General features: G+C 38.6%; 1 protein-coding gene across 1 annotated transcript in view; it reads left to right on the top strand.

Annotated features, from left to right (window-relative positions):
- The window catches only part of ELP4 (elongator acetyltransferase complex subunit 4), a 157,587-nt gene extending 141,883 nt beyond the window's left edge, over positions 1–15,704 (top strand). Inside the window, exon 10 of the mRNA XM_049820977.1 lies at positions 15,138–15,704. Within this exon, the coding sequence (XP_049676934.1) occupies positions 15,138–15,269 (132 nt within the window). The 3' untranslated portion in view covers positions 15,270–15,704. The remainder of the gene's footprint in view (positions 1–15,137) is intronic.
- The last annotated feature ends 3,115 nt before the right edge of the window (positions 15,705–18,819 follow it).

The following is an 18,819-nucleotide window of genomic DNA, read 5'->3' as shown; positions in this document are numbered from 1 at the left end:
AATCGGTAGGCTAGTCTGATTGCTCATAGCAGTGCTTTAAGTGCAGTATCTTGGATCTAGAATACAGAAATATGATCACAGAGGCTATTTCCTACTTTATGTCTTGTTATTCTTGTGGCCGTGAAAACCACCAGCGGTATTGTTCAGTAAGTTGTTTCCTATGTTTCTATGTCCATCATGTATTTTATTTCCAAAAGTCTTACCATCCTTATCATTCTGTTACGAAGACTGCTAAATCTATTCAGTGAGCTTACATTCAGTGAGCTCATAAAGGTGATGATTTAATGGGTGAATGTTCTCAGGTAAAAAGGACCATACAAGATACCAGATAATCTCAGGTATAGAGGTGTTTGTCAATCAATAACGAAGTAGCTACTGTAATAGTAATGACTGTATGCTAACGAATAATCGAACATAATCCCCAAAATTTATTCTGATTTAGGAAATTGTGTTTCTTAAGTGTAACGGCTTTAGAAAACCATAGAAACATTTCTTCTGAATCCGCTGCATTGTGTACTGCTGTTATTGTTAGTTATTGGAGGATACCATTAATTAGTTGAGTTGGATTGGATTACCTGGTTTTCTGGGAAAGACAGGCTTATTAGAAAGGTCAGTAATTCATACTACTACAAAAATTCTTTTGTTCAGCCCAGGAATGACCTAGTTTTGCCTTTTCTTTTATATCTCTGTGAAACTCAGAGATGCAGAAAGTAGGGCAGAAGATACTGATGAGACATTTGCCCAAATAATGTGGTCAGTTGATGTTAGGTTATTAACTAAGTTCTTATTCAAGGAACCAGTTATGAAGTTAAAGTACTGTCGAGTGAGGGAGCACATGCGCAAACACAATAAACTGTTAAGAACAGATATTCCTATAAAAGGTTTGACTTACAGTTTGGCTTACTTTTCATCTGATATTATTATTGGTGTGCAGATATTTTAAACTGATTATTTTATGACGTTGAATGAACTCATTGTAGTCTGGTGTTGAGATTAGTTATAGACTGTGGAAGCGATAGCGAAGGATGAAAAAAATATTTTTTATAATTATAGCAAACCAAACCATTTAATATTCTTCCATTGCATATTTTGAAGTGAAAACCTCTTTGTTTTCTATGTGTCCTGTCAAAAATCCGAAGCTTTAATATGTCAGTGCCGTCTATTCAAATGGAAAGAACCATTTAGATTTTTTTTTTTTTTTCCTTTAGAGCCTCATCTTTTTCCAGTGCTGTAGCTGTTCCCCCTGGCAAGTTCTAGCTACATTCAAAATATTCAAATAAGATCATCTGATAAGGTTGCCTGGTCTCTTAGGTTTTTACTTATTTATAGGAAGAAATGTTTAAATGCTATTTAGAAGAAATACTTACACAGGGCATACAAAATATATTTCTTACCCGTATTTCTTCCCTCCCTCCAACCTGTTTTCATGCTATGGGTCAGGACTTAACAGCTCTCAAGAGTGTCTGGCTGAATAGCAGCAGGCTTCTAAATCTCAAATCAAGTGCTCTTCAAAGCACCTTACTTCTCTTGAGATAAAAACTTGAGGCAGGTTTTTCTATCTGGCCTATTCATCACGTATAGTCTACCGAATTGTTGACATTTCTAAACACTAAAGGGATTTTAAAGATCTTATTGCTCTAAAGAGACTTACTTGCAGTAGGCAATAAAGAAGTGAAATGAAAAAAATACTGACACATGACAAGCACAAAACTAAATAACTGCCAGAAACAGCTGAAAGCAAATAACTATAATTTGACATATAGTTTCTGTACAAAACACATTTTTTATGTAGGAATCTGTTCAAATGTTCAGCCCTCGCCCCCAACTTCCAGATAAATAGTAATGTTTGTTTTAATCTCAATTAGTCACAAAAGTCTTGCATTTAATGTGATACTAGTTTCCGTCATTAATATATTTGTTTGAGTTTGCACTGAGTCCTACTGTCTTAGATAGAGTCCTTTAAAAAGGAATTAGTGTGACCTGTCTTTTAACCTTTCCCCTGCAACTTCTTATTCTGTGCTTAAACTTCCTTTAAAGCATTGGTTTGCCAAAGGGTAGTCGACATGACCACTTGATCACCAATGTGATTTTTATATTTTTTTGTATAAGCAATATCAATCACTGAGTAAAAATATGCCACAGTGTGTTTTCATAGCAAAACAGGTTGATCCAATATTACAGATATTAAATTACACTTCAGCAACTTCTGAAGTCTAAGATTATTTGGTAGTAATACTATGAAAGGCTTTGTTAGCTGGAGCTTTAAACTGTATCCCTCATGAGTCATGGGGGATTAGTACTGAAAATAAGAGATACTAAAATATGAATTATATAATGTCTACATCCTTACCTGGGAGTTACAGGAACTGAACATACTTCCCATATCAGTGCCAGTTTTTAGGGTGAGAAGTCAATGATAGCAGAATTTATTTTTTTTTTCTCTTCTGGCTTCATTTTTGCCTTAGCATGGACCATCTTGACAGTGGCATTTGTCACTGCAGAGCTGAAGTTTCTAGCTTGTGAAAAGCTGCAAACATAAACAAACTGGTGGTCTGTTTAGCAGCCTTGGTTGTAAATGTGCAGAATTTTGTAAACCAGGAATACTTTTACCTATCTAAATGATATTTGCTTTTAAAACAGAGATTAGTAATAGTAGTTTCCACTTACATAGCATTTTTTCATTTCTCTAGCACTGTTTTAAAGTGATTGAATAATTTGTGTTTCTCTACACATAATAATCCTGCAAGGCAGACTCAGAAAATACCTGTAGCAAAGAAGAACTTGTCCATGCATGAAAAGCAAAATAATAAAAAAAAAAGAAGATAAAAAGCTCCAGAAAATTAGTCTGCTTCAAAAAGCTATTAAATTGTTCCTATCCCTGAAGCTTTACAAATGTGCTAATTGTTGTGTTCTGGTCATGTAATATCTTTCTGCACGAAGTTAAGGCGCTTTCCTGTTGCCGAAGCCCGTGTGCCGTCTGGGGGAGGGACTGGCGGGCAAAGTAACACGGGGTAATGAATCTTCCCTTCGGGCAGCACGTGCTTCAGGTCTGAACGCCCAGAAATGCTTCACAGATGTGCTGGGCTGCCTAGCAATGGAAATTTTCTAATTCTAGCTGACCTAAAAAAGTAAATAGACTACAGAGCATGGGGCTACTCCCAGTATAAAACAATACTCCCCCAGCTAACGTTTACATTTTGCCCCCCTTCGCGCTCCTTCTTCATAACCAGCGACTTGCCAAACCTGTGACACTGGTCTCTTGAAACAGGCAGTCAGGGACATATTGTATGGGTGGTTGGCATTGTGTAGTCGAATGTAAAACAATACAGCTCACACTGTCTCAGTGCTTTCTACAGCAGTCATACTGCGTGCCCTGGAGACGTTCTCTAGGTTGACACATTGGCCGTTATCAGTACCTCATACGCAGTCATAAGTAGTGCGTGCATTTGCATGTATAGTTACGTATTGTGTTTGTACACGCAACTTCTGCAACTGATGCGTAGGAGGAAATCAGCGTTGTCAATGCATACAAAATCTAGCAAAACCGCTGAGGCAGCATCGGGGCAGCCCAGAGCCGGACTGTTCCAGAGTCTCAGAGCAGCTCCCATTTTATCCTGTTCTTCTTAGGAAAGCACTTCATTAAATTTCATAGGATCTAAAGAGACTAGATACTTGAAATCAATGGAAGCTTGTAGGCAATGTGTATTTTAGCAATAGCCTGCAGAACTGTTCAATTCAGAAGTGTGTTTGCATTTCTGTTGTCTCTCTTCTTTGAGTTGGCAAATCAGGCATTAAAATGCACTTGTAACGGAGACTTGCCAGTGCAAGTTACCTGTCTTGGAGCATAATCTTTCTGTCAAGTGTTGAAATCTATCTGGACAATTTTATCAAGAGGCAGAATACATTTTATCAGTTATTTGTGTTGTTGCACACCCTCAGATGAAGTGGTGGGGTTTAAATGAGTCTATTAATGAGTTTTCTGTAATGTGACAAAATATTTAAACTGAGACAGAAACTTGAATAGACTACAGTGAATTTTAACAGATAGCTTTGGATGCAAACTCAAATATTGGTTAGTTTTCCAACTTAGCTGAAATTTTAGAGGCTGACAGTAACATTGTAGTATGTTGGACCTCCTAGAACAGCTGCTTCTGTCTCTGCTATTTCTCCCTCCTCGTCGCTTACATAGCTTTTGTTTATACACACAGTGTCTTGAACGCTTTTCAAGCTTCCCAGTAGAGAGACCCAACTTGTTGTAGAGCAGTGCGGGCATCACCAGCAACTCTGGAACGTTTCCAGTGGGCCATCTGTGGTTTGATACAAAATCCATACTTTGTGGCATGTTGCAGTGTCATTCAAAGAAAGAGGAGATACAGTGGAGGCACTGACTCAATGAGAAGCTTCATGTAGTTGTAGGACTGAATTCCTCTCCTTGACCTTTTACACTCCAAGTTAAGAATTTAGTTTAAGCTAGTCATCCGGGTTTCCTGAATAATCAGCAGAGATGGGCAAGCACTTGCAAGGATGATTCATCTCATCCTAAGTATATAATATAGGTTAGACCGAATGGCTGACTTGTACGCAGCTGCAATTCAGGTTGAGTGAACCCGTCAGGGAAGAGAATGTGACATTAACGTTAGCATCCATCCGGACTATCCTGAGAGCCCTAGAATTACTCAGACTTGCATCATGGGTCCCACGCTCCTCTTGCGTAAGCTCAGGAAGGAGAAATTCAGCAAAAAGAACAGATCTACAGGAGAAATGTTAGTCTGCTTGCTTTGGACATAGACAATACCATGAGACTCCTGAACTACTGCTTGAATTTAGAACAGTATTTCCATTCAGCATTTAGACAATGTATTCCAATGTTAACTATAACATGCCTAGACAATATATCTCCTCCATCTTTCCCTTTCTTCACTCCATCTTCTCTTCAGCCCTTTGTCACTTAATTTCTTCCCCTATGCCTGTTCTCTTTCACGTGCCTTTCTATACAATATTTTTTCAATTAGAAGGAAAAAAAAATAGCTTTGGCATTAATACAGTGTTTATATATCATGACATTTTTCCTTCTGCCTGGATATTTTATCTTTCACTTCTTCCTTTTTACCCACTTCATGTATTCAGACTGTAAACTCTTCACAACAGAGACAATATGTGCTTGATAAGAGCTGGATCAGTAAGGATTATGGTAGCAGGCTATGTAAGTATTTAGCACAGTTCTAGTTGTAAGATCACCATGTATTTCTCTGAATTTTGGATCAGACAAGCAGTGAACAGCTGTAGTCCTTGGATAGCCTATAACCATCACTGGTTAATCCAGCCCCCTTTATAGCATGGGGAGCTTCTTCATTATGCAGAGACTACAGTTATAATATAAAGCAGGTCTGCTACTTGTACGTGTGATTTAGAGCACTCCATGGTGCCAAACACTTGGCATTCTCAAGCATCAGAGAAGGTAAATCTTCCTGATATTTTTATATTTCCCTTGTGTCCCTTCACACGTAGCAAATCTTCTTTAACACCTCTTGGAGTTTTCCTTTGGTATAAAAGAGTTTGTTCAGACAGTTGTCTGTACTTTTCTTTCCTGTCACTGAAAAGTAGTGACTAATGCTGCACATCCAAAAACCCACCCATCTCTACTCACATGTTACTGGAACTTCTTCAGCCATCTGAAATCCCCTAGGGATTCCGTTTACACGAACATGTACAGAATTGAATTTTATTGGTACAGATATCTCTGAAAGACTTTCACTTTGCAACAGCCAATGTTTAAATAAACCAAGTTTTAAATTCAGACTCAGGAATTCAGATTTTAAGTACTTTGCATAGTTTTCTGGTGAGAGAACAGAAACAGTACCATGTGGCATATCCAAACGAATCAGCACAGTTTGAGTTGAATTCTCCTGGATATTATTATATCACTTCTGTAAAGCAGATACAATGAAAAGCTGCACTGAAGAGGCACATATTAAGATTCAGCGTTCTGAAACATAAAATGGCTTTTACAAAATTATCACAGAAGGAAGTGGGTTTATTAATGGTTCTTAATTTTGGCAGGCGTCTTTAAAGTCACTGTTTAAATTATCTCTTTCTAGTATTGGAAACCCAGAACAAAACATCACTGTCCTGCAAATGAGGTGAAAGTGAGAACTATCCTGGTTTTATTTTACATTCTGTAGGTGATGGAAAATAAGAGGTTTAGAATTGTGTTCAAGTATTTTAAGTATTATTAGTTATATATAAAAAATTATTTTCATATTAGCAATGTGTCCTTTAGCAGACAGACAGGGATATGTAGGTAGAAGTATATTTATCAGCTGTTCTTAGTGGAAGCCTTCTCTCAACACCTGATGTTAACAATAATTAATTTTGACGGCTCAGATTATGCTTCAACTTAAAAAAAAAAGAAATAGGAAATGCATATGGTAGATGTGCTTATTTTAACATGGGTTGATATAGTTGTGATTAGTTATAAGTCAATCACAGTTACCTGAAAAGTAGAACATTGTAGAATGCTCTTTTTAAAAGTCAAGTCTTTTGTCTTTATAATCAGTTTAGAAAATGTATCCATTACTGTGACCTAAAAATGGTCATGTAGCATCTGTGAATACAGCAGAACACGAAGAAACTGAGTTCATGTCCATGATACAGAAAAATAGTTACCAACAGGTTTGTCTCCTGAATTTGTTAAAATATTGAGAAAATTGTAATGTGAACGGGAATGTAAGAGATTCATAGTAAATGAGTTTTAAATTAGTTTGCCTCAGACTTAAATGCAGTTATGGGAGGATAGTTTGACACCATTCCCTCCACAAGATAAATATTACAGATTGTGAGACACACCATTCTCTCCACAAGATAATTATTATAGATTGTGAGACTCTATCACTATTTGTGAACCAAATTTCAGGACTGTCATACTATTTCTGCCTGACGTGGGTCTAGGCCAGTTGGAATGACTTTTCTAGTCCTTGCTGTGAGAGTTTATAATGCCTTCAGTGGTAAAGGACTTACTATTATTTTGTCATTGAGAAGTGAATTTACATTAACTCAGAAGTATTTTTAGGTCTTGTGGCATTAATAAGAATTTTATATCTTTGCATAGTGATATTGTCAGATTTGTATGTGAGTTGCTACAAAGTTATGTCAACATAAGTGATGTGTCACTCCAGTAGACTACATGTCATATAAAAGATAATTCATTTCATCATAAAACACATATCTGGTGTCTCTCAGTTGGCAAACTTGGCAAGAGAAGAGGCCAAAACTTATAGTCACCTCCATGTCAAATATTTGAACAAACTCTTCTCTCTAGAAGAAATTTAGTTTCATAACTTCACATCTTTGTGTTTATATTAAGCCCAAAGGCAGTAGTTTGTTTTTGCCAAGAAGACCAGTCAGTTACTGTGCTTGATGATGACCTGTTAAGAAAGCAGTGAAGTCATTGACTGGCAAGGCTAAGATGCTCCTGAAATGTGTATCTCTTAAGGAGTCTGTAACCATTTGGCAGCTACCTCAGTCAGAAATGCAAGATGCAACCTGTGGGAACATCAGGTAAACCTGTTCATTCGGGACCTCTTTCACCCCATAAACATTTGACATATTGCAATGGCCTTGACGCCGTGGCTCAGGGCACCGCAGAGAATCAGTGCCGCGTGTTGCCGTTGCGTTGAAGGTATACCCAATGTCACCGGTGGGCTCAGCCACCGCTATTAAATCCTTCGCCCGCTGCCCAAATACGAAGAGCAAAGCAGGTCCGGTGAAGGTAACCAGGGTCACCCTCCAGTCCTGGTGAGCGCCAGACAGATCCGTAGTTATGAGGCAAGTCCACTGTCAAGCTGAGAAGCCAGGACAGCAGGTCAGGATCATACCCGGAGCAGCAGGCTCCGTGGTCGGGCCCTGGAACAGCGATAGCGCAGGAGAGTGGCCAGGGCCCGAGCAGAGCGCAGCTCCCCAGCGAAGCGGGGAGCGCCTGGCAGAGCTTTGCCAGCTCCTTCTCGCACAGCTCTTTCTCTCCTGGCAGCCCAGTTTGGGGGTGCACAGCTGGCCACGACCACTGGCCGCGACCACTGGCAGCTAAAGCCTCCCGTTTGGGACTGTCGTCTTCACTGCAAAGGTAAAGAGGCAGCTCAGTGGCTGTGGAGTAATTTGGCATCCCTCCACCGGCTCCCTCTTTTCTTAAGATGCAAGTTGCTTGTTTTCTTTTCCAAAGGCCTCCATGTCCTTTTCCCCAGCCTGCCTGTGAGATCTTATTCATTATCAAGAAACCTATTTCCAGGCAGGTGATGGTGACCGTCACTTGACAGTTTGATAGTTTTCAAGCAAGTAACGGGGTTCTTCAGTCTAAGAGGAGGTTTTATAAAGCTGCATTGCTAATCTCCTGCTGATTTCTCCTTAAAACCCACCTTTTTCATTACACTTACAAAAATGCTGAAGTCTTTTCCTAGGTACTATGATAATAGAAATAATGACTAGTAATTATAAATGAGGTAATAATAAAAAGACATAAAAGGGAAAACATAATGCAGGGGGTGCATTATGGGCATCATAAGCAGAAGAAGAAACAGAAACAGGAACTCAGCCTCTGTACCACAGACTGTTCCTGCTCTCTCCTGTGTGGGCTTTATGGAATGGCAAGAGTTCTGTCTGCTTCAAAGAGAAATAAGTAGGATATAAAGCTCCCCAACCAGGAGTCTGCATCTTTCATTTTCCCAGCATTCCTAAAATTCTTCTCCCCACCCCCCTCTTCCCCTTAAACCAAATCCCTTCGGCTTTGGTGACTTCAGTCTTCATGGAGTTGTAGCAAATGGAACTAGAAGGGATCTAGAGAGGTCATTAACCCATCTCCCTGCCCCAAGGCAGGAGTGCAGCCATAGTAGACTAATAAACAATTTATTATTTTTTTTTTGGTCAAAGATCCAAATAAATAGAATTGTAAAGGTTTTTTTAAAGTTTAATTTTGGGAAGTTTGGGCTCGGTTGTTAAAGCTTCATGTAACTGTTAGTAGAGGCACAAGGTTAACTTCAGTGGAATTACTTTAATATATATCAAATGAAGAATGAACTACCACCTCACTTTTTATGAGAGTCAAAGATTTTGCATCACTTATGTTATTACATACTCGTTTGCTACAGTATTACACTTAAAATAGCTACCAAAATACAATAATGATTTTGAAGAATTACTTTGGGTTTAGATTTTTGCTAATATATGTGTATCTGCTTATCATATTGTTGCTAAATATTTGTATACTTTTTATCGTTTAAAGCATTTTAATGGAATATGTGATTTTAGTAGCCCTCAATTTTATGAAATTTTGCTGTAGCTTGAGTGTCTTCCACCTCAATTATTTCTGAGTATTTTAGACAGTGTACAAACAATCTGTACAGACACACGTTTCCTCAAATCTGAAAAGTAATTTTATGAACTGATTGTTGTTTCTAGCCTGTAGGTGTAATACTGGATTTCACTAGTTGCCTCCACAATGTAGTGCCAGTAGATTCCTCAGAAGAATATGTGTAGCTTATGTGTATAGTTGTATAGTAATCAGTTCTTTAATATTATCTCTAGTAGCTAGCTCTTTGTTTAACCTGTCCTTGGTTACTTAGGTTCAGTCATACAATTCTTACTTCATTTTCAACCCCTTTTATAGTCAGTTAAACCTGTGTACTCTTTCTATGCATTTTGTAACTGAGGTATAATCAACATCAAGAGAGGTTGTTAGCAAAACTACTGGTCAATCCTCTTAAGACAAAAAAAGTCTTACATTGGAAAGTCCGTTTTTTATAATAAATCTGTAAAACAATCCCCTTGATACAATAAGCTACACTGGCAAAAGCACTTGCTAGTATTTTTGTCTACTAGGGACGTTGTTGGTTTAAAAAAATCAGTTACAACCCAACCAAATGTACCAGCCCACTGGAAGTTCCTAGAATAGCCACGACTTGGATCTTTACATTCCAGTCTTACAAGGCGGACCAGTATCAGAAAACCATCAGTGCTGTATTTGGTCCTCAGTGCTGGGACTGGACTAGCTGATTGCTCGGTGCTGGGACTGGACTAGCTGATTGCTGGGTGTCCCTTCTGGCCTGTCATTTTACATATTCTTCTCTTCCACCCCTGCTCGCCCCCCACCCCTCGCCCCCGTCGAGAACAAATAAAGTAATTAGAAGTTTTCTTCAGGCAGGGGGAGGAGCAGAGGCAAAGTATGTAATAAGTTTTGTCTGAACTGTTTTCCTTTCGTAATGCATGCCCTAAAGCTGTGTGCTTAGCTGGGTTCAGTGTAATTGTTCCTATCACCGCAAAGCCTTCAGGACCTGCCCGAAACAGAGCAGGGGGGAAGCACCAGCACTCACACCACGCCCCTTCCCTAGCTGTGCCTTGTGCGCTAACAGCCTTCTTCCATCGCCAGTTATTTCTTAATCAAGTGAATGAAGCTCAGAGTCCGATTCCGAAGACCCTACGTTTAAACCTTTCTGACAGCCTCCACGGGTGAAAATAATGTGAGATCATGAAATTAAACACACTATAATAATGCAGATACACAATTAACTTTGCACAAAGGAAGTTTACTCCAGCGTTCCCTAGTTTTTACACTGACAAACTTTACCTTTCTTTGGTACCTGCTTGAAGAAATTATCACAAGGAAGGTGATTATAGGATCCTATTTTCACTTGCATATTTACTTTTGCCAGACTATGACCGTTTTGCCTTAAAATATTGGTGCCCTACCAGCTTGCTGTAGGCTACAGGAAGTTTTATGTTTACGCACACGCTGGAATATTTTAGTGAAAATCTTCAATTATTTAAAAGAACAAATGAAAATACGCAATTTTATGTCTACCGTTTATGCCAAGGGATGTGTTTTGGCTGTCCCGTGAAAATCCACCTCTTTGGCCCAGGCACACTCGGTACTGCGTATTCAGCTCGACCCTTTTCCAGGGCTGTACCTGCTTTTCGGAGCAGGAGGTGAGGCGCTGGGCGGGCAGGGGACACCGGGGCGGAGGAGAGGGGCAAGGGCACGACGGGGGACGGAAAGCAACGCCAGCAGGAGAAAGAAGGGCAGCTCCAGAACTACAGGTGGGAAGAGGAGGAGGACAAAATAGGGGATGAGGGAGAGAAGGGGCTGAGGCAAGGAAGGGTGGCCTGGTGCTGAATTTGGACCTAGGCATTAGGAAGAGGAGCAGAGGATGGAATATGGGCAGAAATGGGTAAGAGAAGCCCAGAACTGGCAGGAGCGGGAATGAAGAGCTCGGAAGCAGACAGCTGAGACCGACTGGGGCAGAGGCTGGGGAGTGCCGATAACCGGAGAAGAGGCGTTTTTGTCATGAAGACCAGTTGCAGGATGGGAGGCCTGGGCAACGAGGACTGGGATTGCCGATGTGAGCAAAATCAGCCTGATTCTTATCAGACTGATAAGAGAAAAAGAGATTGAAAGGGATGGAGGTCACAGCCTCAGAAATAGCAGAGAAGTCTGTCCACCAGAAAACATTTTGTCCTAAACTGAGACTTTAAATGCTATTGTTTCTCTGTGGTCAGCAAATATCTGTGAAAATGTCTGATCGTTCTGTAATGCTGGTGTTCATAAAGGATCACAGCCTATTCATGCTATCACTTACTGCCTTAGTTCAAGTGACCGCAATGTCCCTACTGGTGCCAAAAATAAAGGCCTGTTTAACCTGTGGATGTCTGTATAATGCCGTACAATGAATTTGCAGTTTGTTTGTGGTTTAAAATTTAGAGTATTTTTTGATGGTGTTAAAATATTTAATAGGATTAATATTGCAGCCCTGTTTATATTTTTCAAGCTGCGTGCAGAAAATATAAGCAATGATATTTTGAAATGCCTATCCAGACTTTATTCAGAGGTAGCGTGTGTGTGTGCTATGATTCAGGTCTCAATGGCAGGATAGCATTCAGTTGTTTTCCAGAGGACTCTAGTGTTGCTTATTGTCCAGAATACGTCTGATCTGAGGATCAGTGTGGCATACGCAGTGAAATATGCTTTCCTGGAAATATGCAATGTGTTGTAATGTTTGAAAGTTGGGATTGTAGAGAGGGCAAGGATTGCAGGAGGGATGGTCTCATAATTAAGACAGTTGAAGGATATCGTGGAAGGTATGATGTGTCTCTGCCTATACCACTGAGCTTCCATGTGATCATATTGCTTCAACACAGCATTTTCATTTCTGTACTCTCATTTTATGTCTCTCGCTTTCTGAGTGCCTAACTTGGGGTTCTCGGAGAGGTACTAAACACTCACAGCTGCAAATGAAGTTAGCATTTGATCATGTGAAATGCTGCATGATGCTAAGCATTCTGGAAAAGCAAGTTCTAAATGCCTCAGATTGTGTTTCTGAAATCAGTAGATACCTTTTGCCATGTGTTTTATGTGCCTCAATCCTCTATGCCTAAAATGGAGGTAACTTTGCTGCCTTATCTCACAAGAATATTAGGAAAATAACACAGCTGGTGTTTGCGAAGTGTTCAAGTGCTATATACTGACATGTGCTATTGAAAAGCCATTCTGTCTTCAGAACAAGGTTTGAATAGTATATAATAAATACGTCAGAAAAGTTCAGAGTAAACAGTTACCAGAAAACAAAATACTGAATAGCCAGTCACTAAATGAGCAGTGTGCATCCTCTTCACTGAATAAGATGGGGGAAGAAGAGTATATGTGTGTATAATGAAACACTGGATCGTAACAAATACATCTGTAAAAGCCTGATTCAGTCCTACCATCCATTCTGAGGTTCTTTAATTTTTACTTTTCCTTTCTGAGTCTTTGCAAATTTATGAATATTCTTCTATCCATTTTCTGTTTATAATATATATTAGAGAATGAACGCAGCATTAACTAAAAGGCTGTGTAAATATCAAAGTTGTTTTTTCTTTTGACCACACTTCAAGCCCAGGCAGGTGTGGAAGGGTTTACAGTTGTTCCCTATCTGTGATAGTAGTTACTCCCTGTGCAAGATGAGTTTGCTGAGTATCAGGTCAGTTTGCTCTTCATCACCTTGCTCTGAATCCATTGGCAGACTTGGCAAAAGAGTCGGTAGTTGCAGGAAGAAGACAGCGGTACTACATCTCCCCTAGACGAAGCCACCTCTCCCCCTCCCCGGTGAGGGCAGAGAGATGCTGACAGTGAGTGGGAAATGGTTGGATTAGTTCACTTGTGTCTCCGCCTCCCACATACCAGATACCGTGTACCCTGCCAACAGTACTGTACGCTTTTTTGGAAAGAAAATGTGACTGAAAGATCTGCCGAGTGCTCCCCTGCACTTCCCGGCTTTTCCTCATCCTTCGTTTTCCACTGGTTACAGCCCCCCTCGTACAATCCACGTTGTACATTGGCTCTTCCCTAGCAAACGTTTTTCTCAGCAGACAAACAAGATAGGCGCGTGCCCTAGGTGGTGGTGTGCCGATGTAGAAATGAGGCATCCTGGACCACAGCTCACATCCACAGCCGTGCTTAACCTTCTCAGGAGTAAGGGAAGAACTGTAAGTGCAGGATACCAGACCACAGCACTGCTTTTAATACGGTGAAGTGTAAGAGCCGCATAGTTACTAAATAGTATATATGGGGGGTGGGTTTTGATGCATAAATTGCGCTTCACAGGCAAAGTGCTACAAGTAAATACGCACATTTCTCCTATTTCAACACTGAGGTGTGTCATCTCAGCCAGGGCACAGGCTTTCCTGCTCCACGTGCATTATTACTTTATGCATTTCCTTCCCTTGGAGAAGACAACAACCCAGCGCACGTTCTTCTCCCTGCGCTGCCCACAGCCAGGGGCGGCCAGTGGTAGGAAGCACTTTGGAGCCCCTCTCAAGTTACACCTAATTGCACAATCTCAAAGCCAGCAATTAAGTGAACAGTCAGCCCACTGTAAATACAGATATTTCTTCTGCTTCTTAATAGAATTCTTATCTTATCCTATAAAAGCTGCAATGATATTGAATAAAAGGCAGCTGTATTTACGTGTTGCGATAAAAGCAAAAACATAGCAAAAGCAGAAAATAAGGATAGTCCTCACAGCCTCCTAATACAGTTTTTCAGCCATTATTGTTACCCTGTTCCCTTCAGAAGCGTGTGCATTTTCAAAGAGCCACGCGGTTTAGCCTTTGCCTACTAAATCTTTCAAGAAATATGCTCCTTCCACGATACCAGGTTTCATAAATTATTGCACTGTGTAGAAGATGCTCAACTGTTTCATCTGACCGGCTTTCAGTACCTCCCTGTGTCCAAAAGTGAGCCAGCAATTAACCAAGTACAGCCTCCGTTTTACATTAATTTTCACCTTACTTTACAAAAGCTAAATGGTGATGTCATGTCTTTTATATACCTCCAGTGTAAAAGATCCTCAGAGGGAGAGTTGAAATATTTTTGTCGGAGTGGAAGAATAAGGTTTATTATGCAAGGACTGTGTGCTTGTGGACAACCGTGTAGCCTGTCTCTCAGTTTCCTCATCTGTGAACTGGACGTAATGTTCCTACAACTCACAAGGGATGGCAGGGTTTGGTTAGCATATATGATTGCCTTATACAAATGCAACTACCGTCACGGCTTGTTTCTATTAACAACTATCGGTAGAATACGAAGAAGAAACATTTAGCAGAATAATGCTAGAACCAGCGTGAGGCTTCTCCCTCTTTTGACCATCACATCATTTATTTTCAGACTGCCACAAAGTATGCATGTTTGAAATAAAACTGTACTTATATTGTAATGCCATAGAAATCAAAGGATTTAATGTAGGCATTGACATACAGGCAAAACATTTGTTTTTAAAGGAAAAATGCCCACAGATATAATTTAATACCTTGAGCAAATTCAGATTTTGTTCAGAAAATTTTCGGGAGGAAAAAATCTATTCAAATTGACAGAATCCCGTGTGTTGAAAACATGTAAAGCTGTTTTCAGGTCAGCCTAAAAGAGCGTCCGGGAAGTGTTTTATTTGTGTGAGTAAACATTGATCAGTCAGGAAAAAGACTGCATTTTGAAATATGCTATGGAAAATAAATTCTACTGCAATTATTCTTTTTTTTCCCTCCCTGTTTTCCCTCTCTCTCTTTCTTCTCTCTCTCCCCGTCTCTCTCTCCCTCTCCCTCCTGAAAATCTCCTGCCACAGCGCCTGCATTTGCCTCCAGACTTGTCAGACACAGTGAGCCGCACAAGCAAACAGGATCTGGCAGAATCCGCCAAACTGCTGAGCTCAGGATGTGGTGCTATGGCCATCGGCAAGAAGCACCTGGACTTCTAGTGATTTCTACTTAGCAGTTTCACTCAGATTTATATGACACTCTAATTATGAGTGTTAATGACTTATATAAATATTTTTCTTAATGATTTGACCCAGCAGTCTTTAAAAATACATGTTATCATATGGTGCCTTCTTTTTTTTCTTTTTCTTTTTTTTTTTTTTTTTTTGTCCTGGTTTCTTTGTACTAATTTTGGGCTGTTTGGATTTTGCTTTTTGTTAAAGCTTCTGCTATGTTGGGTCCTGCCATTGTTCTGCTCGACTGGAAACGTACAGTATTTTGTTCCTTTCCTTCAAATATGAAAATTACTCTTACCCTTTCATTTCCAGATGGTTTTTTACAGTAAAAATAAAGGGATATTTTTCCCCATGGAATTTTTATATACTTGCATTTAATATTTTGTATGAACAATAAGTTAAGTTGGACGGTTTATTGAAATAAAGGAATGAAACTAACCATTAATTGTCACGTGTTATTCCGAAAGCAAACTACTCACTTCTGGTTTTAAAAACATTAATTTTTGTAATTGAAATACCATTCTTAAATTTCAGGAAATCTTTATATTAGTTTATTAAATTTATTTATTATTATTTACTAAATATGTAATAATAAATTTTAAATGTGTAAGACAGTTTTTACTCTAATATGCCAGAAATTAAGTATGGTTGTTTTTTGAATCAGAATATATTACAGATAATTACTTTGCCTTATGGCTTACTACATGCATTAAAATGCACTTGAATGGAATTTACTAACCAGAGAGAAACGAATTGATTTCCTTATGTAGTTCAAAACAGTAATCCTAAACAATTGAAGTCAGCACTATGAAATTATGTCAACAGACATAATTCAAGATTGAAATTCAAACCGACAGCTACATTAATGCTGGAAAACCAGAAGAGTGCATTTGAGCTCGGGGAAGGGTATCACAGCATGCTGGTCTAAAGCAGGGTAGAATATACGAGTAATTCAGGCTTCTGTACCCTCAGATACACAATTTGTGAACTTGTAACTATTTTGTATGTATCTCTGTATATCTCATCAAACAAAAGAACGGTAAAGCAACGCTGACCTGTAAATTAAAGTGGTTTGCATTCTTTCTTCTGAGGCTGACTTCCATTTTGAAAGGTAATATCTTCTTCTCCGCAGAACTTCCAAGCCACCCAGCTGTAAGATTGCATTACAGTTTCAAAATTTAGTCTTTATAATAGTGTATTACATGGCTGGAGTGAAATTGACTCTTCAAAGAACATGTTAATAGGATGCAATAATGGTAACTTATTTTGATGGGTTTGGAACCAAGAGTTGGTTAAGTGGTTTGCTTTCTTTTTCCTGCAGACCTGGTTCTACTTTATTTTTTTCTTGACAACGCTGTGTAAAACAAAGACATAGCTTTTAAAACTGTCTAACTAATATGATGAATGTCAATCACTTAAAAAACTCCACTGTAGCATAAACACATACTGTATACAGCTTTTATTCTGAATTAGAATAATTGAATCAATGACAGTGATTTGCCAGGATGTCAAATCTATCCATCATATCCTGTCACTACCAGTTTATTTTTTGTGATCAAAATCAAAAAGACTAGTATTTTGTCATCAGCTATTTCATTAGTAGTAACAATCAGGTTTTCTCTTCTATATTTTTTAGATATGCCTGTTATATTTTTTATTTCTAAAGACACAAATCCTTTTTCAGTCTTTTCAAAATAAAGTTTCAGAACTGAACTGTCAGTTTAATAAAGCAAAAAGACATCTACTTTCCTATGCCAATATATTTAAAATATTATCCTTGATGTCTCAAACATTTTTTTCTCTTTTTGTATTATGTATAACATTGAATGGAAGTTCTCATTAGTTACTTAATTGTGCCTTTTGAAAGCATGAAATAATTTAAATACTTAGGATAAAGTGATTTTTAACAAAGGTGAAATTTTACATACTACGTCTTTTTAATGTAAATAACACAAAACACAGTATTTCTTTGTGAAATATAAAGTCACAAGACATATAAATTGTTGCCAACATACTTAAATAGGTCAATGACTTAGCGTACAGGGGAGAAAATATCATGAAAGTCACAACTGATTTCTAGTTAATATATTAACTGAAATTGTTAGCGAGCAGCGTGTGTATTCCACATATGTATATGTGTGTCTTATGCATTTATAAGACTTCAATTTCAAAAACTTTGGTAGGTTAACATTAAAGCTGACAAATATTTTGAATAATAAAGGGAACTCCTTCTGCAAATCTGGATTAATTTTTTTTCTGAGTCACTAAACATGCTTTGTAAAATAAGTGTTAGAGTATACAGATGTACAGTGTTGTTTACCTAAGGCAAAAACATGGAGCAAAATTTCTTTTCTTTTCTTCCAAAATATTATATCAGTTACAACAACATATGACAGTGACTTGGCTAGTCCAGTAAACTGATAAGTGAAATAATGCCATATATGTGCTACCTGACAGTATGTAGATATACAGTAGATATAGTGTAGATTTCATTTATTGCACCAGAAGCAATTTTGACTTGGGAAGCGGGAGAAGTGTTTACATGGTGATTTTCTATGACTTTTCCCCATAACCACTCTGTGACTGTCAAGCTCCTGTGTACAAAACATCCTTCGGTTCTTTTTTCTCTTGATTTGAAGACAAATATTTAACTAAGGGCTGCAGCTCAGGTAATCGAAGAATGGGTGCAGCCTCTTTTGTTGCAATGTGCTACCAGCTTCTTTTTGCATCTTCAGAGCCCCCTTGTTGGCTTGGATGGAAAATCTGTGTGATCCTTCCTTGTGCTCAGAGGGCTCTTTTCTGCAGAGATTGCGGTATGAGGTTTTTTTGTTTGTTGCAATTTTTTAAGCAGAACTTCCTACTTTTTAGCAGGCAACAAACTGAAACCACCAAACTCAGCAGGGAAACAACAGATCCACCCCAGTGAAGACGTTCCCAATTCGGCAGGAGAACCCGATCTTTACAGAATTGCGGCACACAGTCAAGAAAGTAGTAATGAAATTTAAAATGTTGTGTCTTTAATATGTCAAATAAGAATTCTTCATATAATTTCTGTTGTGTTGAGGTTTTCACAATATAGGTATTTGGAACATAAGAAGAATATTATGATAGATTAAGTCTCTTTCTATGTTTGTAAAGAATTTTCAAAAGCAATTTCAAGGATGCAGCTGAATTCAATTTTCTGTAACAGTAGCTACAAGCATCTGAAAGTGGGCATTCAGCTACTTCAGTTTTGATACATATGGTAGCACGCCACTGGTTTCATCTTTAAATTTAATATAGAATAGTGATGTTGTTCCAAACACAGCTTTTGGAAAAGTGCAGAAGTCTAACTTAGAAAAATCCTTTACTATGCCAATATTGGAAAGTGAGCTATTAATCAAGTTTTTCTGAAACCACAAGGTTGTAACACATCCCTTAAAAAATGTATGTATATTACAAGTATTACACACACAAACACACACACACACATATTAAACCAGTATTTCTCCAGAATCATGTAGTAGAAATTTAATAAAGTGTTCTTCTTTTGCCT

The sequence above is a fragment of the Accipiter gentilis genome, chromosome 17 (assembly GCF_929443795.1).
Source record: "Accipiter gentilis chromosome 17, bAccGen1.1, whole genome shotgun sequence".
Classification (NCBI taxonomy): domain Eukaryota; kingdom Metazoa; phylum Chordata; class Aves; order Accipitriformes; family Accipitridae; genus Astur; species Astur gentilis.
The sequence above is the reverse complement of the archived record's forward strand: the minus strand, read 5'-3'. Positions and strand labels throughout refer to the sequence as shown.